General features: G+C 38.0%; 1 protein-coding gene across 4 annotated transcripts in view; it reads right to left on the reverse strand.

The window, feature by feature from the left end:
* The window catches only part of mvb12bb (multivesicular body subunit 12Bb), a 119068-nt gene that overhangs the window by 79573 nt on the left and 14904 nt on the right, over nt 1-24591 (reverse strand). For all 4 annotated transcript variants that reach the window (XM_062049591.1, XM_062049592.1, XM_062049590.1 and 1 more), the window contains exons 3-5: nt 16530-16625; nt 5473-5563; nt 719-848 (exon numbers count right to left, since the gene is read on the reverse strand). In XM_062049591.1, the coding sequence (XP_061905575.1) occupies nt 719-848; nt 5473-5563; nt 16530-16625 (317 nt within the window). The remainder of the gene's footprint in view (nt 1-718; nt 849-5472; nt 5564-16529; nt 16626-24591) is intronic.

Raw genomic sequence — 24591 nt, forward strand, 5'->3', positions numbered from 1 at the left:
AAAAGGTTGTTTCTTTCTGTTATTAATATTCTGGTTCCTACATTATATATCAATATATATCAATACAGCCTGCAAGGGATACAGTCCGTAAGTACACATGATTGTGCGTGCTGCTGGTCCACTAATATTACTAACCTTTAACAGTTAATTTTACTAATTTTCATTAATTACTAGTTTCTATGTAACTGTTTTTATATTGTTTTACTTTCTTTTTTATTCAAAATTGTTTTTAAATTTATTTATCTTATTTTATTTTATTATTTTTTTTAAAAAGGACCTTATCTTCACCATACCTGGTTGTCCAAATTAGGCATAACAATGTGTTAATTCCACAACTGTATATATCGGTATCGGTTGATATCGGTATCGGTAATTAAGAGTTCGACAATATCGGAATATCGGATATCGGCCAAAAAGCCATTATCGGACATTCCTAATATATATATTAAATTATATTATATTATATTACATAGCCAATCAAATAATAATACAACCAATTTTTATCATCCAGATACTCTGACCTTGGAACTCCTTAAAAAGGGTATTCTGGATGAAGGAACACATTTACACAGACACCAAAAGTTGTCTAGAAAGTCTCCCTATATATTTCCCGTCTATTATGATACATTAAGGTATAAAGGCCAAGTTTCCAAAAACCTATGTCCATAATGCATACAAATAAAGCTATTTGCTATTTTGAATTACCCCAAAAACTTACCCAATGCAGGTGTAGTGAACCAGATGGTGCTTGGATTTGGCAGTGATCTGGATGTCATATACAGCCGTTTCTGCAGCTTCACATGGGCTTATTTTCACACATAGCCTCCTCTTCCTCATGGCCGGTTCCTCTATTGAGTCGGACAAACATGAAAAACAATAAGTCACCATGTATTTAGATTTGTTAATGCTAAAAACAACTCATGAAAGCCCTGCTTCTCAAGTGCGACTTGCAAAAGTCAACTATTTTATTTGACCAACACTAAGGAGAGAACAATCTATGTCAGTTAACACTTTTCCATTTGCTATCCCATTACTTTAAAAATTGGGACTGCAAGGCTCAGATGGCTGAGAGGTCACCTAGAAACTGGAGGGTTCCTGGTACGAAACCAGGTTATGCCATCCCATGCTGTTGTGTCGACAAGACTCCCTTTAGAAATATTTTTAATCTCAATGAAACCTTAGGCTACTGGATAACTATTTTGATATGATGTCCATTTAAAGTTAAAGTTAAAGTACCAATGATTGTCACACACACACACTAGGTGTGGTGAAATTAACCTCTGCATTTGAACCCATCCCCTTGTTCACCCCCTAGGAGGTGAGGTGAGCAGTGAGCAGCAGCGGTGGCCGCGCCCGGGAATAATTTTGGTGATTTAACCCCCAATTCCAACCCTTGATGCTGAGCGCCAAGCAGGGAGGTAATGGGTCCCATTTTTATAGTCTTTGGTATGACTCAGGTGTTTAGACATGGATTTTTTACTGAGATTATACTATGATCTGTTTCAACCCCAGGGCATTATTTGAGATAGTAATAAGATAAATAAATCCAAAATCATATTTTATAGGGTACTTTCTATTGAGAAGTAGCTGTCCCTAATCATGATCCCTAAATTTCAATTAATGAAAATATTGCTTCAAACATTTTTTAGATTTGTGTCAATTGTGTAATTTAAGATATATTTATGATTCAGTTTAAACAGAGGTTGAAAGACATAGATTTATTGTGGGTTTATTTTTTAAAAATTAATAACTGTGCTCAAAAAATCATGTTCCTTGTTTCTATGTAATCTATTTATTTATTTATATATATATATATATTTAAATATATTTATTTATTGTATATATATATATATTTCAATATTATTTATATATATTTATTTATTTATATATGCACCTTATTGCTTTTTTTATCCTGCACTACCATGAGCTTATGTAACGCAATTTCGATCTTATCTATGCTGTAAAGTTCAAATTTGAATGACAATAAAAAGGAAGTCTAAGTCTAAGTCTATGTCACTAAAGAAATGCACTAGTTTTAGAGACGTGGCTGACTCTAGATTTAGGTTACACACATAGATTTTTGATCAGGAAGGGACATTGCATTTCTGCTCCTCATGGCTGCATGGTAAGTAATTTCATCCATCCATCCATTTTGTACCGCGTGTCCCTCTTGGGGTCGCGTGGGTGGCTGGAGCCTATCCCAGCTGCATTCGGGCGGAAGGCGGTCTCCACCTCATCACAGGGCCAACACAGAAAGACAACATTCACACTCAAATTCACACACTTGGGCCAATTTAGTGTTGCCAATCAACCTATCCCCAGGTGCATGTCTTTGGAGGTGGGAGGAAGCCGGAGTACCCGGTGGGAACCCATGCAGGAACATGCACATAGAAAGACCCCGAACCCGGGGATCAAACCCAAACCTTCTTATTGTGAGGCGCACGCACTAACCCCTTTATTATAATGATACTGATTGGTTAAATGTACGTTCAATTTCATAAATTATTGACTCTAAAATCAATTTGATCGGTGTATTGCATTTTGGAAAGAAAGATTGTGTCGATTTTGAAGAATTTCATATATTGAAGTAACAAAATGTGTAATAATGTGATGGATTTTATTGTAAAAAAAAACAAAAACCTTAATATTGTTTTTTTTAAATAATCTCTACACAAGGGAGGTAAGCATCATAATAACAGGTCAGAATGATATATATTTTTTTATTATTATTTAATGCTATGTTTCGATAGTGACACATTTGGGAAGAGGAAAATGTTCCCAAATATTCTGAAAATACAAGTTCAGAGTTATTTTTCTAGAAATGTGTACTTCAGATATTGTACAATATATATTGGGACAAAGTTTTGAGAGTACAACTTACAAAATATATATATATATATATATATATATATATATATATATATATATATATATATATATATATATATATATATATATATATATGTTTGTATATATTTATATACACAGTATATACTGTATATCAGGGTTGTCCAAACTTTTTCCTCTGAGGGCCGCACATGGAAAAATTAAAGCATGCAGGGGCCATTTTGATATTTTTTCATTTTCAAACCATAACAAAATATATGGATTTTTTTATTTTTTCTTTACCTTTAGGGCTTCCGGGGACCATAAAGGGTCTAAGTCATTAAAATGTTAAAAACAAGTCAAATTATTATTTTATTTATTTATTTAACGCTTACAGTAAATCTCTTCAGTATATCAACTTCAGGTTGATATAAAGTAAAAAAAACAAAGAAAAAAGTTTTTATGCCTTTTCTGTCAAAGAAAACTTTGTTTTTTTATAATAAAACTGAAATATGCAGTATTCCACCCTCTGCCCAAAAAATTCAGAAAGCAATGTTTGATGTGAAGTGATTAGAGCCTTAAAAAGATCAATAATGCAGGACACCATTGATTTTAATTCATTATTATTTTTGAGTAATCACAGTGAAAAGATAAATAAAATCCCATTAAATATATTTAAATAAATAAATGATAAATGGGTTATACTTGTATAGCGCTTTTCTACCTTCAAGGTACTCAAAGCGCTTTGACAGTATTTCCACATTCACCCATTCACACACACATTCACACACTGATGGCGGGAGCTGCCATGCAAGGCGCTAACCAGCCGCCATCAGGAGCAAGGGTGAAGTGTCTTGCCCAACGACAACGGACATGACTAGGATGGTAGAAGGTGGGGATTGAACCCCAGTCACCAGAAACACTCCGATTGCTGGCACGGTCACTCTACCAACTTCGCCACGCCGTCCCTATATTTGGGATCCAAAAGGTGCCCCACTCATATAAAGTGATACATTTTTATTAGTGTTTTTTTACTTTCAACACTTAAAAGTTAAGTTAAAGTTAAAGTACCAATGATTGTCTCACACACACTAGGTGTGGTGAAATTTGTCCTCTGCAATTGACCCATGCCCTTGATCATTATCCCCTTGTTCACCCCCTGGGAGGTGAGGGGAGCAGTGGGCAGCAGCGTAGCCGCGCCCGGGAATCATTTTTGGTGATTTAACCCCCTATTCCAACCCTTGATGCTGAGTGCCAAGCAGGGAGGTAATGGGTCCCATTTTTATAGTCTTTGGTATGACCCGGCCGGGGTTTGAACTCACAACCTACCGATCTCAGGGCTTAAGTTACAAGATCAACTTCAGATATATCTGTCGATTTTACGTTTGAACTATTATTTTGTTTGTTTTATGCGCTTTAGTCAAAGAAAACGTTGATGTTTTTGTATGGCAACCACACAATATTTTCTGCAATATTTTCCACATAAAACATTTTAAAGTGAAAAGTTTGAAATAATTGGAGCCTTGAATAGGTCAATAATCCATTATAACATTTATTATTTGTAATTTTTTTTGAGCAATGGCAAAAAAAAGAAAAATAAACATAGACAAAAGAAAGAAAAAAAAACAGCCTTCATGGCAGCTTTATGTCAACATTGCAACTTTTTCTAGTTAGATTTCAACTCATTCCACTTTTTTTTAATGTTTTTTAAATTTTTGCAATAGCATTTCCAGAATGTGTGGCGGGCCGGTAAACAATCATCTGCGGGCCGCAAATGGCCCCCGGGCCGCACTTTGGACACCACTGCTGTATATGTATATATATATATATATATATATATATATATATATATATATATATATATATATATATATATATATATATATATATATATATATAATAGAGTAGCTGAAAACCACATATTCGAATGAGCTGTAATCATTTGTATTATTTTAGTAGATGAATAAAAGTTGTCCAACATTAGTACACAACAGGGATTTAAACTGGATTGTCTGAATATAAACTCATATATTATGTCACATGTACACTAAACATGGACCCACATAAAGTAATAACATATTAAATTACACCATAGCCAAACAGGACATAATCTCTTCTTTCATTCTCACCTAAAAAAAAACATGCCATGGTTTTCTATATTGCTTCTGTGCCTTGCTCATTTATTTCCCCAGCAACACTTGAAAGTGCAGTGTAAATGGAACGACAATAAAAATAATAAACACGCTGTCCTCGCTCCACACACCAAAATATTATTACATTTCCGAGGCATGGATAGAGAAGGGGAAATACACAGCACTCAAAAAGCACTAAAGCATTGGGAATGCAGTTCATTAATATTAGATAACCCACATCCACTTGTCCTCTCCCCAAATAAATACATAAATAAATAAGCCCCTCATAAAGAAAAAGCCCAGCTCCAGCTGAGATAAACAATGACTCATGATTCTCTCCTCTTGTACCTCTGGGGCAAAATGTTTATTTTATTCTCAGTGTCGACCATAAATTAAGCTAACCTGCACCCATTAAACATTCACGATCTCAAGCAAAGCTGCCCCTTCCGTATGAACTGGTCATAGAAAAAGAACCAAGGAGCCACACTGGGATTTCCATTTTCTGTTTTCTTACTTGAGTCCAATGTTTCTTGAATGTGTGTGAAGCCCTCTGGCAATGCCTCCTTCATGTCAGTCAACTTCACGTCCACAACAACATCAGACCCCTAATAGACAGGATATGATAATGTATTATGAATATTTATTTAGAAAATGCATACAAGGTTACATTGTTGTGAATTAAATATTTACAGTTTTACACTTCGACATGTCCAAAAAGGAGTAGGAAGAAACAGACCTTGATTAATCATACCCTTGCAACAATTACTATCACTTTAGTCTACTTCTAATGCTCAATATGTAACACAAACAAAAAAAGTAATGAATAAAGTTAATCTGAATAGATAGTTCCTAGTATGTTGTAATTTACATAATTAGATATACAGTATATGCAGTAGATCACGGGTCGGCAACCCAAAATGTTGAAAGAACCGTATTGGACAAAAAAAATAAATAAATAAAAGCCTTATATAAGTGTTAGAATTTAAGGCAACACATGATGTAAGTGTCTATATTCGTTATATTAGCCTACTATCAAAATTACTTTAAAAGCCTTATATAAGTGTTATAATGAAGGCAACACGTGATGTAAGTGTCTATATTAGCTTTATTAGCTTACTATCAGAGGCTGACGCAAATCTTCGTTGACAGAAATGTTGTATTTACATTTTTTTTCTACACATTTTTCCAACGTTGCAAATCATTAGTAAAATGGAAGCTTCTCACAGGACAAGACATATTCTGTAAATGACTGGCTCAGAATGGCCAAAGGTAAATATGTGCGTCTCCAAGTTAAAGGAAACAGCAAGCTGTCTTATTTTAATGGATTTATTACAATCTTTGCAAGCTGGGTAACATTTGCTGTGGTCTGGAACAACATGGCACACAAACAACTATGAGAAATGCAGCCAATATTACATACAGATAATGTGTCATGAGACATGCGAAGATAATTTTAATACACAGAGGACATTAAGGAAATTAAATGTGCTAAAATATACCTACAAATAAAGCATATTGATGCAATATTTACATACAGCTAGCCTACATAGCATGTTAGCATGGATTAGCTCGCTGTCATGCACTGACCAAATATGCCTGGTTAGCACTCCAACAAGTCAATAACATCAACAAAGCTCACCTTTGTGCATTCACGCACAGCATAAAAGGTTTGGTAGACAAAATGAGACAAATAAGGAGTGGCATAAATCACGTCTTTCTGTGGCAGCGTCGGAGAAGGTTGTACATGGGGCAGCATAGCTCGGTTGGTAGCGTGGCCGTGCCAGCAACTTGAGGGTTCCAGGTTCGATCCCCGCTTCCGCCATCCTAGTCACTGCCGTTGTGTCCTTGGGCAAGACACTTTACCCACCTGCTCCCAGTGCCACCCACACTGGTTTAAATGTAACTTAGATATTGGGTTTCACTATGTAAAAGCGCTTTGAATCACTCCAGAAAAGCGCTGTGTAAATATAATTCACTTCACTAATTCACTACATGTAAACAAACTTTGATGAGTTCAAGTATCGCTGTAAAAAGTAGGACAAAATGGTGCTCGCCAAATACTCTCATCAGTGAAGCATGTTTAGTATAAACAGTGGGATTTCTATCAATTAGGGATGTTTGTGTCATGTTAGTCCTCCTACAGAAACCATAGTAAAACAAAAAATATATTTAAAACAATTATTTTTCCATTTTTTAGCACATCTTTGAAAAAGCTTCAGGGAGCCACTAGGGCCGCAAATTGCTGACCCCCGCAATAGATGATACATTATGCCTCATATGTAAATAAATATGTTTTAAGATGTTAAACAGGATTCCTCTTCCTCTTGCTTTGAAACACTTTTGACGGCGTGGCGAAGTTGGTAGAGTGGCCGTTCCAGCAATCGGAGGGTTGCTGGTTACTGGGGTTCAATCCCCACCTTCTACCATCCTAGTCTTGTCCGTTGTGTCCTTGGGCAAGACACTTCACCCTTGCTCCTGATGGCTGCTGGTAGCGCCTTGCATGGCAGCTCCCGCCATCAGTGTGTGAATGTGTGTGTGAATGGGTGAATGTGGAAATAGTGTCAAAGCGCTTTGAGTACCTTGAAGGTAGAAAAGCGCTATACAAGTATAACCCATTTATCATTTATTTTATCAGTTTCTTATACTGGATGATATTACTGTTGTACATTGTTTAACTTCTTTGCTTAATCCTTTCCAACATTGAACGCCGCATATTGATATGCTAAATGTTTTAAGTGTTGTATGTGCATACAAATGTAATTTTTTGGGGGGGATTTTTTTTTTTTAGAAATGCTGCACATTCTTTGGTAGCGGGTTATTGTTTGCTTTGTGCATGATTGTAGGTGTTTGTAAATGTAAAATTCCCCGTTCATCCATCCATCTTCTTCCGCTTATTCGAGGTCGGGTCGCGGGGGCAGCACCCTATGCAGAGAAGGCCAGATTTCCCTCTCCCCAGCTACTTCTTCCAGCTCCTCCAGAGGATTATGAGGTGTTGCCAGGCCAGCTGGGAGACATTGTCTCCCGCAGAGTGTCCTGGGTTTTCCTCGTGGCATTCTACGGGTCGGACGTTCCCAAAACACATTGGAACCGCCTCAGCCAGCTCCTCTCGATCGGAGGAGCAGGAACTTTACTTTGAGTACAGATTCACTTTACCAAAGGGAAGTGTGGCATACTTCTCTTGTTGCCTTATTTGTATATCACTTTATTACATGTATTTGGCGCAGCCAGACCGGAGCAGGAGGGGATAGAAAGACGAAAAAAAAAGAAGGGAGATTGGGGAAATTTCAGGGACATGAGAGGGATAAGACAGAGCGACAACAGCAACAACAAAAACAAAAATAACAAGAACAAAAAAAACCGAACATCAACAAATATGATATGTACAAATATGATACAAAAAATTATAGCAAATCCTCACCCTATCTCTAAGGGAGAGCTACGCCACCCGATGAAGGAAACTCATTTGTGGCCGTTTGTACGAGTGATCTTGTCTTTTCGGTCATAACTCAAAGCTCATGACCATAGGTGAGGATAGGAAAGTAGATCGACCGGTAAATTTAGAGCTTTGTCTTCCGGCTCAGCTCCTTCTTCACCACAACGGCTCAATACAGTGTCCGCATCACTGCAGATACCACACCGATTCCCCTGTCAATCTCACGACTCACTCTTCCCTCACTTGTAAACAAGACCCCAAGGTACTTGAACTCCTACACTTGGGGCAAGGTCTCCTCCCAAACCCCAAGATTGCGCTCCACCCTTTTCCGGGCAAGAACAATTGACTCGGACTTGGAGGTGCAGATTCTCATCCCAGTCGCTGCACACTTGGCTGCAAACCAATCCAGACGGCCGCATGGCGTAGTGGGTAGAGCGGTCGTACCAGAAACCTGAGGGTTGCAGGTTCACTCCCCGCCTCCTGACATCCAAATAGCTGCCGTTGTAGCCTTGGGCAGGACACTTCACGTCCAAGGAAGCCCAAGTATCACGCTCACACTGGTGAATGAATGATGAATGATAGGTGGTGATCGGAGGGCCCGTTGGTGCAAACTGGCAGCCCCACACTTCCCAGGGTAGCTGTGGCTACGAAAGTAGATTACCACCACCAGGTGTGAATGAATGATGGGTTCTCACTTCTCTGTGAAGCGCTTTGAGCGTCTAGAAAAGCGCTATATAAATCTAATCCATTATTATTATTATTATTAAAGATCTTAACCAAATGAAGCCAGCAGGACCACGTCATCTGCAAAAAGCAGAGACCTAATCCCTGCAGCCACCAAACCAAATCCTCTAAATGCCCAGACTGCGCCTAGAAATTATGTTCCATGGCAGAGTCCAACCTTCACTGGAAACGGGTCCGAATTACTGCCGGTAATGCGGACCAAGCTCTGACACCAATCATACAGGGAACGGACTGCCACAATCAGGCGGTCTGATACCCCATATTCACTGAACACTCTCTACAGGACCTCCCAAGTGACACAGTCAAATCTCCAAATCTGCAAAGCACATGTAGACTGGTTGAACAAACTCTGATGCACCCTCGAGGATTCTGCCAAGATTATAGAGCTGGTCCATAGTTCCACGACCATGACGGAAACCACACTGCTTCTTCTGGATCTAAGGTTTGACTCTAGCCTCCTCTCCAGTACACCTGAACAGACCTTACCGGGAAGGCTGTGCAGTGTGATCCCATGGTAATCAGAACACACCCCCTAGTTCCCCTTCTTAAAAAGAAGAACCACCACCCTGGTTTCCCAAATCAGAGGCACCGTGCCCCCCAATGTTGACACAATGTTGCAGTACTGTACATTTTATTCTCATTTACATTGTTTCTCATTGAGAAATACGAATCATTCATTATACAAACTTTTCAAATTACGAAACCTGTTCAAGAACCAGTTAAATTTGTAAATCTAGGTTCCACTGTATGCTTTTTTATTATCGATTTTAATGGTTATGGATCCAATCTGTAAATTACATGTTTTCACAGACTTTGTAGTTCAGATGCTTCTCCATGTACACACCTACTCCTCCTCCATGCTTGTTGTTTCTGTTCATGTAGTTCAGTTTGTATCCTTCCAAGTCCAAATCTATTAATTTTTTAGCATCAATCCATGTTTCTGAGACAGCGATTACTTTGAAATGTTTGAAAGGTCAGGGTGTTGTAGTTCACATACCTGCTTCTGTTGATTAAACTTTCATAAGAATGCAGTAACATGGTTAATGTCACATAACATAGTGAAGAATTAACTAAACAATAGAAGTGTGACAAAATATCAACATGGCTATTAATTACAATAAATTTGATACAATTATCAGTTCTGTTTAGGGTTGTACGGTACACCGGTATTAGTATAGTACCGCGATACTAATGAATCATATTTGGTACTATTCCGCCGCTGAAAAGTACCAAAACTACTATGATAACGTCAATATTTTTTGGCATCACAACATCTTCTTTTGTTTTTTTTAAAATGTATATTATGCTTATGAACTCAGGAAATATGTCCCCGTACACGTGACGACTTTGAATCCGACCAATGTATGATCCTGTAACTACTTGGTATCTGATTGATACCTAAATTTGTGGTATCATCCAAAAACTAATGTAGAGTATCAAACAACAGAAGAATAAGTGATTATTACATTTTAACAGAAGTGTATATAGAATGTGTTAAAAGAAAAAATAAGCAGATTCAAACAGTAAATGAACAAGTAGATTAACCATTTGTCCTTCATAATGTTGACACAATAATAGAATGGAAAATGACACAATATGTCATATGTCAGCAGCTAAATTAGGAGCCTTTGTTTGCTTTCTTACTAATAAAAGACAAGTTGTCTTGTATGTTCACTATTTTATTTAAAGGCCTACTGAAAGCCACTACTACCGACCACGCAGTCTGATAGTTTATACATCAATGATGAAATCTTAACATTGCAACACATGCCAATACGGCCGGGTTAACTTATAAAGTGCAATTTTAAGTTTCCCGGCAAACTTCCGGCTGAAAACGTTTCGATATGATGACGTTTGCGCGTGACGTCAACGGTTGAAGCGGAAGTATTCGGAGCCCATTGAATCCAATACAAAAAGATCTGTTTTCATCTCAAAATTCCACAGTATTCTGGACATCTGTGTTGGTGAATCTTTTGCAATTTGTTTAATGAACAATGGAGACTGCAAAGAAGAAAGTTGTAGGTGGGATCAGTGTATTAGCAGCGGACTACAGCAACACAACCAGGAGGACTTTGAGATGGATAGTAGACGCGCTAGCCGCCGTCCTCACCTTGACTTCCTCCGTATCGGGGCCGCCGACCGCATCGGTGATCGGGTGAAGTCCTTCGTCGTACCGTCGATCGCTGGAACGCAGGTGAGCACGGGTGTTGATGAGCAGATGAGAGCTGGCGTAGGTGCAGAGCTAATGTTTTTAGCATAGCTCTGTCGAGGTTCTGTAGCTAAGTTAGCTTCAATGGCGTCGTTAGCAACAGCATTGCTAAGCTTCGCCAAGCTGGAAAGCATTAACCGTGTAGTTACATGTCCAGAGTTGTTTTGTTTCTATATGCAGTTAAGCCCGATGCTATCACGTTAGCTCAGTAACTAAAGTGCTTCACCGATGTAGTGTCGTGGAGATAAAAGTCACTGTGAATGTCCATTTCGCGTTCTCAACTCTCATTTTGAAGAGGATATAATATCCGAGGTGGTTTAAAATACAAATCCGTGATCCACAATAGAAAAAGGAGGGAGTGTGGAATCCAATAAGCCCTTGTACCTAAGTTACGGTCAGAGCGAAAAAAAAAAAAACGTTCTGCACTGCATGCTAGTCCTTCACTTTCACGTTCCTCATCCACAAATCTTTCATCCTCGCTCAAATTAATGGGGTAATCGTCTCTTTCTTGGTCCGAATCTCTCTCGCTGCTGGTGTAAACAATAGAAAAATGTGAGCAGCCCTTCCTCCGGTGTCGTCACGCTACTTCCGGTAGGGGCAAGGTTTTTTTTTTATCAGAGACCAAAAGTTGCGAACTTTATCGTCGTTGTTCTATACTAAATCCTTTCAGCAAAAATATGGCAATATCGCGAAATGATCAAGTATGACACATAGGATGGATCTGCTATCCCCGTTTAAATAAAAAAAAATATTTTCAGTAGGCCTTTAAGGACTATCTTGCAATAAGAAACATTTGTTTAATGTACCCTAAGATATTTTGTTAAAATATAGCCAATAACGCAATTTTTTGATGTCCCCTTTATTTAGAAAAGTACCAAAAAGTACCAAAAAGTATTGAAATAATTTTGGTAACGGTACCAAAATATTGGTATCGGGTAAACACTAGTTCTGTTTCATTCTTCCTCTTTTGTGAGTGGAGTCACTGTCATACATGTCATCCTGCAGGTGCTCCTTGAGGGAGTGGGCCAAAGTTACAAAGGCAGACAAAGCAAACAAAGTTGTTCATACGGAGAACTCAAGTAAAGATGCATTGGCATTGTTTAAATCAAAAGTGTGGATTCACTTTGGCTTTTACAATGTGTATGGGACAGAGCTGAATAAGGACTTTGCAGTACAGTGTCTTAGGAAAATAGGATATATGGCCGGCACGACAAATATGACAAACAGCCAACTCATTCACGAGTGACACCAAAACCCTGAGTTCATCGAGGAAACTGTGCCTAGTACTAAAAATATATATTTTTCTATTGAAATGAAAAATAATTGTTTGTGTTTTTGAAGGTGTTTAAAATATTGTCACTGTTTGTCAGACACTTAAAAAAAATCCTGTATACAATTGCACTCAAACAGTGTTAAAAATATACGCCACACACACATACCCCACCCCCCATCCAACGGCCTTGACGCGAATCCCTTAGGATTGGGAAGGCTGGGAAGCACCTGAAGAGCTGCAGCCCGCCACCGTAGCCCCCACTCCCTCCCCTCTGTTGCAAGTCTCGAGATGTATGTTGTAATATCTATATGTGCTTCTCTATGGAGGTTTTTTTTTCCCACTCCAGACTGGCCCCCCCTAGGAGCCTAGACTCGATTGTATTTTTTCACTCATACTCCCCCAGTGTTTATCTTTTTCCCATCTTTTACGGGGCACCTTGTGGCGACCCATCAGCGTTCCTGTTCTGTAACCTTGTACACTGTTTGTGTGTCTAATCTTGAAAGGGTTTGTGCTGAAAACAAAGTTGTGTTGTATTTGTGCAATGACTATGAAGACCTACCTACCTACCTACCTACTTAACTACACACGGATATATCGTAGGTTATGAGCAATATATCAATAATGACAGTATCGCCATATTATATTGTTATCGTGAGCCATGGCTAACGTAGCGTATTACCCTAAGATTCCTACTGAATACTTTAAAAAAAAAAACACATAATATGTGGGTTGATGAAATACCTCAAGTAAACAAACAAAAACAGCTTCTTTGAACGTGAACCAAATATTTGTTTGTCATTTGGGGAGCAGCTGTATGATGATGGTATGAGGATGACAAGTCTACACTACCAAATTGTGCTGATTCAAAACAATCAGGTAGTGTGATAGGTTGCATTGTCAAGCATGACTCTTCTTTGGCACGAATTACATTTACATTTTTGGCTCTGATAAATTGTAATAACGAGAAAGTGGACTAAACCAGGCGTGATTCAAGGGCTGGATTTCCTCAGCTGTATCTGTTCAACAGTCATTGCCATTAGAGATATTTTATTCATAGTTTTTACACTGACTTATGGAGGAATATGGATGAATGTTATTACTATGCATGGGAGCTTTTTTAAAACTGTGCCTTTTTTGCTTCCCCCCATTACAACATGACAAAAGGGGTCTATCTAGTTTCAATACAGAGTATGATAAATCGCAGACTATTTACTTCCCGCCGTATAATTCTGGGGCTAATTTTACAAAATCTGTTTTTGTCGTAGACAATTACCATAGGAACACCTTTGACTGGCAGATAAAATGGCCACTATTGATGGCGCTGTCACGTTTTATTTCTGTCACATTCTTTAAAACAATGTAGACACACATTTTAAGATAATATACAGGAGCAAGGGCAAGGCTATTTGTATGCTATAAACTGGCCAGCGGGCCAGATTGAGCTTGAGAATGTGGCTGCTGCTGCCAAGTTGTCTGGATGTTAGAGGACATCCCCTGCAGAAAATAATTGGCAAGTATTCATATTCGGTTTAAGTGTTGTTGAGTATTACATGTTCTACACACTCAGCAGACAATAATAATGTTAATAATAACTATAAAATACAATTTCTGTAGAAATGTGTAAGTGTGTTAAATGTATTTAGAGGTGAGTCTATGTTTTTGGGCGGCCAGGGATATGAACATAGTTCTTTAGCTTGCGAGGCGACCATGCTAACCACTAACCACTGTACAAAACAGCCAGAGTCCCTAAGAAAATTTGACCTTTTTGGCTAATTTCAGGTATAAATCTTAGTTTTTTTTTTTTACAATCAAATGTATTAATGTATTTATATGACTCAGCGATGCAAAAAAAAACGTAGAGAAAGATTTGTTTTTTTGAAAGGATGAAAAGCACCTGTGTTACCCACTCAGCCAAACTGCCTTGCTGTCAAAATGATGTCCAACTTATTTGCTGCAACAGTACAACTGTTTCAGCTAATTTTTGTGATAAATGAACATATTTTTCTACAATAAAAAACGTTACCTGATTTTATGAAAAATTTACTTGCAAACAAGCTAGCATTTAGAGAAAAACGAATTACTTACAAAACCCAAAACCAGTGAAGTTGGCACATTGTGTAAATCGTAAACAAAAAGAAAATACAATTATTTGCTTCCTTTTTTTGCTTGAACGGGATCAATCAGATGAACGGTTCGGGAGTTAGAAGTGGACAAAAATCGCTACAGAATAATAATAAATAGATGCATTTTGGTGTAGAATAATATAGTGTAGGGCATTCACACAATAATGATAATAATAATACCCCAGTGCCAAAACACTGTAAGGGTGCATCCATGCCTATAGTTTGCTTGAATTGATCCACATAATTCTATGTAGCTATTTCTAAACATGTGTTATTCAAAATGCATCAGAGCAAGTTACATTAGTGTTTTGTTCAGACATAAAAATGTACAAAGGAAGAAGGAAATAGTAAAAAAAAATAGTCGTTTGTTGGTTTCTTGCAATACTTATATGTACAATCCAGCAGGCTACAGTGAGCCACCAAATAGATGAGTACACTCTAAGCCAGACCTGGGCAAATTAAGGCCCGTGGGCCACATGCGGCCCGTTAAGCTTTTCAATCTGGCCCGCCGGACATTCCCAAATATTTTTTTTTACATCTTTGAGATGGAAAGTGTAGCTGCCATTATGATGTGCACTCATGTTTTCTAATGACCGTAAGTCTTCAACTATACAAAGTATTTCAATGCTTGGAATCTGCGCTTTTAGATGATATACCAGTTACTATGGTAATCTAATTAGTTACTATGGTCATCTAATTAGTTACTATGGTAATCGACGTCACAGCAGCTCAGACGAGGCACCAAGCAGTGTGGGTGGGAAGCGTTTCCACAGACGCGGAAGGAGATTTTCACAACAAAGTTCTAAAGCTTAGTGATGTATCAGATATATCAGATTGTAGGTGGGTTTATTTTGTACCCTTCGCGTTCATATTTCACTGTTTGTTGCATTTTTGTTGCGTTTCACTTGATCGTAAAATATGTCGATCGAAAGGGGGTGTGACATTCATATTTTGTCAATATTCAGTGTTTTATCGTTCATAGAAAAAAATACAATTCCTTTACGTTTTTTAAGGCGGTCTGTCATGACGTTTTTAGCATTCAATCAGACATTATTGTGAGGTTTTGTATTAGTGTTCCTAAAAATAGATATACCGGCCCCCAGACACATTTGTTTCTCTAAATGTGGACCCCGAGTCAAAATAATTGCCCAGGCCTGCTCTAAGCGATAGAAAAAGACAATTGGCAAAGCAATGACGGGCTTGTGATAAGAATATATTTTAATGTCCATGTACCAACAACTGCACATCAACTGTAAATGCAGATACAGCATGCGAGAGTCTGAATGGAATACAACAATCATGAGTACATTATTTAAATGCATTTTTATTCACACATGAGCTACTGCTGAAATTGATGACTTACAGGTCAGCATTAGGTATTGTTTACCGTGGTGTTAACATGACAGTACCGCATGTTTGCATATTCAGTAATCATAAAGTACTATAATGTAAACCCGTTGTTTTCCCTGGCATTTCCTCTACGGCGATGCTTTTGAAGAAATGATTAGAAATAATTAAAGTGCAGCTCATTGTTGTGTAAGGTATTTATGTAAATCATATCCTTAAAGAAACATCACACTGAGGTATTATACATTTGAATATGCATGCAAATCCATTAAATGTAGAAATTCTAAACTGCACTGCCAGCGCTGGCCTTTTTAAAATGGGACTTTGACTAATCGGAGTGCAACGCGTGTTCTGGCTGCAGAAATGTGCCTAAATAACAGCGAGTAAACAAAGGGGTGCCGCAGATACCACTGTAAAAGTGATACTTTACATTCCCACTTACTGGTTTCCTGGTGAAACAGAGGTAGCGAGTGACCTTGGATTTGAATAAGCCGTCCTTCCACAGGTCGGCATCAGAGCCATCTGTTGTTTGTGCAACCTACGTCGGGGGGGAAACAAAGAGGGAGAACAAATTCAGGAGGTGGGCTAAAGTTAATGTATGTATGCCATGAGCGTGTTGCTTTTGTCTCTTCCCTTGCATACTAGCCTTAATTAACGCTTGCCTACACTAGCACTCCATCTCATTAGAGCTCCGCCTGGGTAAAGGAGTCTTAGCCTCCAAAAAGATGGCTAAAAATATCATCCCTTGGGATGAGGCTGATTAAAGATGCCCTGACAACAATCTACTTTAATAAGGAAACTAAACTTCATGCTTCTATAGGGAAATTGGGATTATATATGTATATTTTGTTTTAATGAAGCATCTCTTAGGTCAGTGTTTTTCAACCTTTTTTGAGCCAAGGCACATTTTTTTTTCATTGAAAAAATACGGAGGCACACCACCAGCAGACACGTTAAAAAATGAAACTCCACCAGGTTGTCTTGTTGTTTTCCTGTGTGTATTGTTTTAGTTCCTGTCTTGCGCTGTTATTTTGGTGGCTTTTCCTGTTTTGTTGGTGTTTTCCTGTAGCAGCTTCATGCCTTCCTTTGAGTGCTATTGCCTGACCTGCTTTCTATTGGCAATCAAGACTATTTCAGTTGTGCGGACGCTGTCCTTCTTTGTGGGGACATTGTTGATTGTCATGTCATGTACGGACAGACTCTTTGCTGTCGTCCAGCATTCTGTTTTTATTTACTTTGTAGCCAGTTCAGTTTTACTTAGGATTTGCATAGTCATCCCTATGCTTCAGTGCCTTTTCCTAGCGGGACTTGCCTTTTGTTTTAAGCATTCCATACCTTTTTACCTGCATGCTGTCTCTGCATATTGGGATCACGACAAACCATCCTCGACTTCTACAAAGCAATTAACTACCTGCTGCCACCTACTGGAGTACTACATGGTTACCCCTGCCAAGCTCTATCCAGTGGTCCCCAACCTTTTTGGAACTGCAGACCGGTCAACGCTTGAAAATTTGTCCCACGGACCGGGGAGGGGGAGGGGGTGTTGTTCTTTGTTTTTTTGTTTTGTCATAAAAAAATATAATCAAGTGTGCTTACGGACTGTATCCCTGCAGACTGTATTGATCTATATTGATAAACCAGAAATATTAATAACAGAAGGAAACAACCCTTTTGTGCGAATGAGTGTGAATGAGGCAGGTTTTTTGGGTTGGTGCACTAATTGTAAGTGTGTCTTGTGTTTTTTATGTTGATTTAATACAAAAAAAAAAAAAAAAAAAAATAATTTATTATTATTATTATTACTTCTTGTGCAGCCCAGTACCAACCGATCCACGCACCGTATACGGCACAGACACTACACTGCAAAAACTGAAATCTAAGTAAGATTAAATATCTAAAATAAGGGTGAAATTTGCTTATTTTCTGTCTGATAAGATCATTCTTCTCACTAAGCAGATTTTATGTTAGAGTGTTTTACTTGTTTTAAGTGTTTTGGTCTTAAATGATCTCAGTAAGATAATACAGCTTTTTGCTGAGATGTTATGACCTATATTGAGTAAAACATGCTTGAAACTAGAATATCAAATGTTGCAAAGCTGTGTCATCAACACTCACAAGTATAAAATTACTTTTTTAAAGTAATAATTTCTTATTTCAAGCATGAAAAAAAAATCATGACTTTGACACAATTGTGTCTCATAATTAAAACAGATGACAGCCAATTGGACTTTGCTGTTTTATTTTCAATGAAACAATACAAAATATGTACTCGTGTAGTAGTACAGTTGTTATTAGTGAGAATATACTTCTTTTAAGGTATTTTTGGGTTCATTGAGGTTAGCTAATTTTACTTGTTTTGGAAAGTCTTGACAAGCCAAATTTTCTTGTTCTATTGGCAGATAATTTTGCTTATTTCAAATAAAATACCCCTAATTTTTGTATTTTTGTTTCTTGTTTTTGAACACTGACTTTTTGCAGTGTAGACAACGGCACATTATTTGAAGATTATAATTATTTATATGCAAAAAATGTTTTTTTTGGACTAGTTAGGTGAAGTTGCATAATTTTCCACGGCACACCAGACACAAAACACTGTCTTAGGTAATGCACAGGTAAGAAAATACACTGCACCTTGAAGGACACCCTACTAATGCATGGCTAATTCATCATAGTATCGAATCAGACAACATTTAAAAGTGAATTGCTGTGGATAGAAAGGGATTTAACAGGTATGCAAAAATGATGAGCAGCTTGTCCTTGTATAACAGGCTCATTCATGGTTATAAAAGATTGATGTATGCGGTAAGAGTAATAGATTGCATCATATTGACAGCATTTGGGGACCACAAGTCAAGCTCAAGGTCCTGCATGACATTGTGTGTTGTGCAAAGTAAAATATAACCTGTAAACTCCTATATTGTTGAAGCAAATCTGCTTGGCTGAGGCGTCATGTGCCATTGGCTACAATGGGAGAATCACCTAAATAACTGCCAGGGTTATTTTCTAAAGGGATCCTTTACGAAGAAGAGTCAATCTAATGAGGTTCATTCAAATGAAGAAGTCATAGATCTCTGCACCCACCCACACACATTACCCCCCTTGACAATAATGATGAATGACCCTAGTGACTGGGTGTGGGGGGGGAAACATGGCACAGGGAGATTCATGCAAAACCAGCCCAGACAGGATGCGATGCGAGGGGGGGGGCGGGAGGCTGAGATAGTGAGGTGAGAAAGACAGAGCGAGCATCAGATGAGTAGCGAGGTCTGCTCCGGCTGGGGCGTCACCAGCAGCTACTTCCACGAAAGGTCCCACAAGGAGCCTATACATCACAGACCCTTCCTCTTTGTTACAAGACAAGCCGTCTCGGCCACTTTTTCCAGGTCAGTAGTCAGCGCATCCTGTCAGCATAAACAAAGGTCTAGCTTTGTGAAACCCAAAGTCAAGTTGAGGAGTAACGAGGGCATTGTCCCCCCCCAGGGGGCACCTCAGGCATCATCCTGCCACAGGTGGCGTGAGCACGGAAACAACGCAACTTGAATGTGAAACGCCATGTCTGCAGAAACGTGTGGCGTAGTTGTTCAACTTTTTCTTAGGCTTGTGTACATTCATAATTACAAAGAACTAGTGTTGTCTCCATACCAATATTTTGGTACCGGTACCGGTACTAAAATTATTTCGATACTTTTCGATACTTTTCTAAATAAAGGGGACCACAAAATATTGCATTATTGGCTTTATTTTAACAAAAAATCTTAGGGTACATCAAACATAAATCTCTTATTGCAAGATTGTCATTAAATAAAAAATGAACATACTAGACAACTTGTCTTTTATTAGTAAGTAAACAAACAAAGGCTCCGAATTAATCTGCTGACATATGGGAAATATGTCCCTGGACACATGAGGACTTTGAATATGACCAATGTACGATCCTGTAACGACTTGGTATTGTCACGACGTGGACTATGGTGGGGTTTGTTTTCCCGAGATGCATAAGAACTGGACTGGACATGGCGTGAAGGTAAAGACATGATTTTAATTCTAACAAAAAAGACTGAACAAAAAGCGCGCACAAGGCGGAGGTAAAAAACTTGGCTAGGAAAACAAAACTAGCACAAAGGCAGAAACTATGAAAATGAAACTAAAAAGACTTACTGTGGAATGGCATGAAGCATGAACTATGGTATCAACAGGAAGCAAAGGATATCAGAGGTAGCAGAGGTAATAATGGCATGAAGTGCGCAGAGGGAATGTCGCCAGGACGACCAACAGAACATGACAGGCTTAAATAATAGTGACATGATTGGCAACAGGTGCGTGAGTCCAAACAAATGACAGGTGAAACTAATAAATAACCATGGTGACCAAAACAATGGAGCATAAACAGAAACTAAAAGAGTCAAAAAACCAAACAGGACATAAAACATGATCACAAAGACATGACAGGTATCAGATTGATTACCCAAATTTCTGGTATCAACCAAAACTAATGTAACGTATCAAACAACAGAAGAATAAGTGATTATTACATTTTAACAGAAGTGTAGAGAGAACATGTTAAAAGAGAAAGAAAGCAGATGTTAACAGTAAATTAAAAAAAATAGATTCATAATTAATTTTCTACCACTTGTCCTTAATAATTTTGACAAAATAATGGAATTTAAAAAGACACAATATGTTACTGCATACATCAGCAGCTAAATTAGGAGCCTTTGTTTTCATACTTACTACTAAAAGACACATTGTCTTGTATGTTCACTATTTTATTTAAGGACAAACTTGCAATAAGAAACATATGTTTAATGTACCCTAAGATTTTGTGTTGAAATAAAACCAATTTTTTGTGGTCCCCTTTATTTAGAAAAGTACCGAAAAGTATCGAAATTATATTGGTACCGGTACTGGTACCAAATAATTGGTATCGGGACAACACTAATGTTTACTGTAAAAGACGGTCTCCGAAATATACAAAGTCAAGTCCCCCAGTCCTAAGCTCTCTGGAAATGTGACCCCAGAAACAATATAGTTGAATACCCCTGATCTAAGGAGACGGCTTTGTAGACACAACTATAGATTTAAAAAAAAAAAGAGTATAAAAGAATACATCAAGATTATTGAGAGAGGGAACCCACTCAAGGACTTGTTTGATTGACAAAGTGTACATATTGGTACACACTGTGTGTGAAATGCTTGACCTGAATATAAATAAGAAAGTAAGGATTTATTTGGACTATATTAAAATATGCCTGTCTGTCTAATATCCCTCTCTTGGAATAAATACGTTTTAATAATGTGTTTATTAGAGTAACAAGTCAAGTCAGCCTCCTCGTGAGAATTTGAAAGGCCCCTTTTGCAACCCTTGCACGGAGTCAGAGTGTGCGTGCGTGTGTGCATGGTGTTTGATGTCGGGTGGCTTCTGGTACTTGAGCAAAGCTGCTGATCCCAGTGGAGCGGTGTTTGATCTGGGCTTGTGCTCTCTTGTGTTGGAATGATACGCTCAAGTTCAGAGATGAGAACACACGGCATCAGAGAGCAAAAGAGATAATCAGCCCTTTGATTTGCTGTATATATATAAAAAAAAGAGTATGGAAATAGTAGTGAGTACCAAAGCCGGTTTTAAATGAAGCTTTGCATGGACGGTCCCAATATATTCATCAATTCATTTGATTTTGTTTCGTAAGCCTTGCCAGGGCAAGGATCAGTACGGTGTAATTGGCTTAGACTTGTATTTTAGTAGCCTGTATCACTAGTTCAGTTTTTTGTAGATTTTTTGCATAGATAAAATACCACATAGGGATGTTAAAATTATTATAAACTCATTAAGATAGGAAAACATTTCAGAACAAGAAAACATCATTTAATTTGATCCAGCGTTCATGTATAGATCTAATTTATGAATTGTATTACCTTACAGAATTTGACTACATTTATTTGCATGACCATGGGAACCAATAATCAGTTACTCGATTAATATATTAATCTTTAAATAGTTTTTAATGTTTTCAATTAACTCTCAATAATAGAAGATACTGGAAAAAGTGTTTTCTCATCTTAGGCATTTCGGACAAGGACAGTTACATAATCACAATTGTATCGGCCTTATCAGGCTTTCCAGGTTCTAAACCAGTGGTTCTTAACCTTGTTAGAGGTACCGAACCCCACCAGTTTCATATGCGCATTCACCGAACCCTTCTTTAGTGAAAAATACATGTTTTTTTTTTTTCAAATTCAAGACAATGTTATATGTTTTTGGTAACACTTTAGTATGGGGAACATATTCTGTCAGGTTCAAACATTGATGACATCTATTAAACAAGACAAGAAGCAAAGAATCAAACAGAGGCGGAATTACATTTTGCTCAATTGAGGAGAAACGTGTCAACCTGTAACCTCTTACAGTGTCACCCACGCTCTGGCGAAAGAGTGTACGCCACCTCTTTTTATTTGGGCACTCCCTGTTTACACAACAAAATCTGCTTCCAAAGGAATGGGGAGTATGTAAACAGTCATTGTTTTCGGTCACATTAACACATAAGAAAAAGATGCCTCGGGCTTAGGCTGGTCCTGGATTCAGCTTGAGCAGGTCTTCGATGACAATAGATAACCCTCTCCCGTCTCCTCCTATCGTACACATTGGAATTTTCCAAGCCTTTGCTTGGTGCAACAAAGACAACCTCTTGTCTGTTCATTGGGAACTTAGAGAACGGAAAGTTTTTTGATAATTTACATACAATTTTTCTGACATATTCTAAGTAACAAAGACTTAATTTAGAGTTTTTTGGACACTAGGGGAACATATTCTAAGTAACAAAGACTTAATTTAGAGTTATTTGGTTAGGGTTAGAGGGTTAGGGTCAGGGTTAGAGGGTCAGGGTTATAATAAGGCCATGCCGAATAAGGCATTAATAAGTACTTAATAATGACTAGTTAAGAGCCAATATGTTACTAATTTGCATGTTAATAAGCAACTAATTAATGGTGAATATGTTCCCTATACTAAAGTGTTACCATGTTTTTTTACTGGTGCAAAAAATGAACCGTTCATGAACATCACCTTGTTCAAACAACAAAACCAACACAGTGCATAAACTCACAACAAATTTCACACCTGCAAATCAGTGTGATTTCTGCTGTTGTCGTATCCGTAATACGCCGATAGGGAGAAGTTTTTATTTACACGATGAGACGGGTGTGTTTTGACCTCCGCCGAACCCCTGAGCCCTACTCACCGAACCCCTAGGGTTCGATCAAACCCAGGTTAGGAACCACTGTTCTAAACCAAAGGCTGTGGGCTGAGCCAGGACACTTTCATACGCACTTCCGACTACAACTTTCCAAAAGAGCTTTATTTGCAAAAAAACGTTTTCTTTCCAAAGTTAACACAAACAACTTTAACTACAAAGCTATAAAACAAAGCTAAGCTCAAGTGTAGCGTAAGCAGTGGTCAAATTTTTTTTTCACCGCCAGTCTCTCAACCTGACATTTGCCCAATCAGTTTCACCTGTGCGCCCCTATATGCTTTTATCACAGGTGCTGTGAATGGCACAGAATGCAAATTACTTTCTAATTAAAAAAAATGTATAATTTTACTTAATATATGCAGTACCAGAGAAATATAAATAACACAAAAATGGCTACCAAAGCCACAATGACCAACACCAAAGTGCAGTAGCGCAGTAGGCCCAAGTATTCATAAAAAATAAAAACAATTATAATTTAACTTAATATATGCAGGACTACAGAAACATAAATAACACAAATGGCTACCACAATAATATTAAAGCTCAGTGACGTGTGGTGATGTTCATGCCAGATGAGGCACTCATTTTGCCTTTGGAGTTTTTTAAAAATAACTTTAAACTAATAGGTTGCTAATTGGGGGCCCTATTCTCCCGTTTACGTGTTAGTGTTTTTTTTTTACGCACTTACAGTTACACACGTTTCCCTTTTCGTATTCTCCCACCCAGCCTCCGGACAAGCCCACCCTGCGTACATGAAGCCAAAATACTTAAATCATAAATGAAGGCGGGCTTATTACTAATGAGGTGGATTTTGCCATTCTTTTTCCTTTTTTTTTTTTGAGGAGGGGGGGGGGGTTGAAAATCATGTAACATGGAGTTTTACTAACACTTGTGAATGTCATTAAATGTTGTGTAAAATGTTAAGAAATAGGTTTTGTTAAGCCCGATTGTGACAGCTGACAGTTTGATATTACCTGCCTCTGTAGCCCCCACTCCCTCCCCTCTGTTGCAAGTCTCGGGTTGTATGTTGTAATATGTATATGTGCTATGCTATGGAGTTGTTTTTTCCCACTCCAGGCTGGGGCGCCTTTTCAGTAGACCCATAATAAATTCATAAACGAACCAAACTTCATGAATGTTTTTTGTGACCAACAAGTATGTGCTCCAAACACTCTATCACAAAAAAAAATAAGAGTTGTAGAAATGATTGGAAACTCAAGACAGCCATGACATTATGTTCTTTACAAGTGTATGTACACT

This window comes from Entelurus aequoreus, linkage group LG06, assembly GCF_033978785.1.
Source record: "Entelurus aequoreus isolate RoL-2023_Sb linkage group LG06, RoL_Eaeq_v1.1, whole genome shotgun sequence".
Lineage (NCBI taxonomy): Eukaryota > Metazoa > Chordata > Actinopteri > Syngnathiformes > Syngnathidae > Entelurus > Entelurus aequoreus.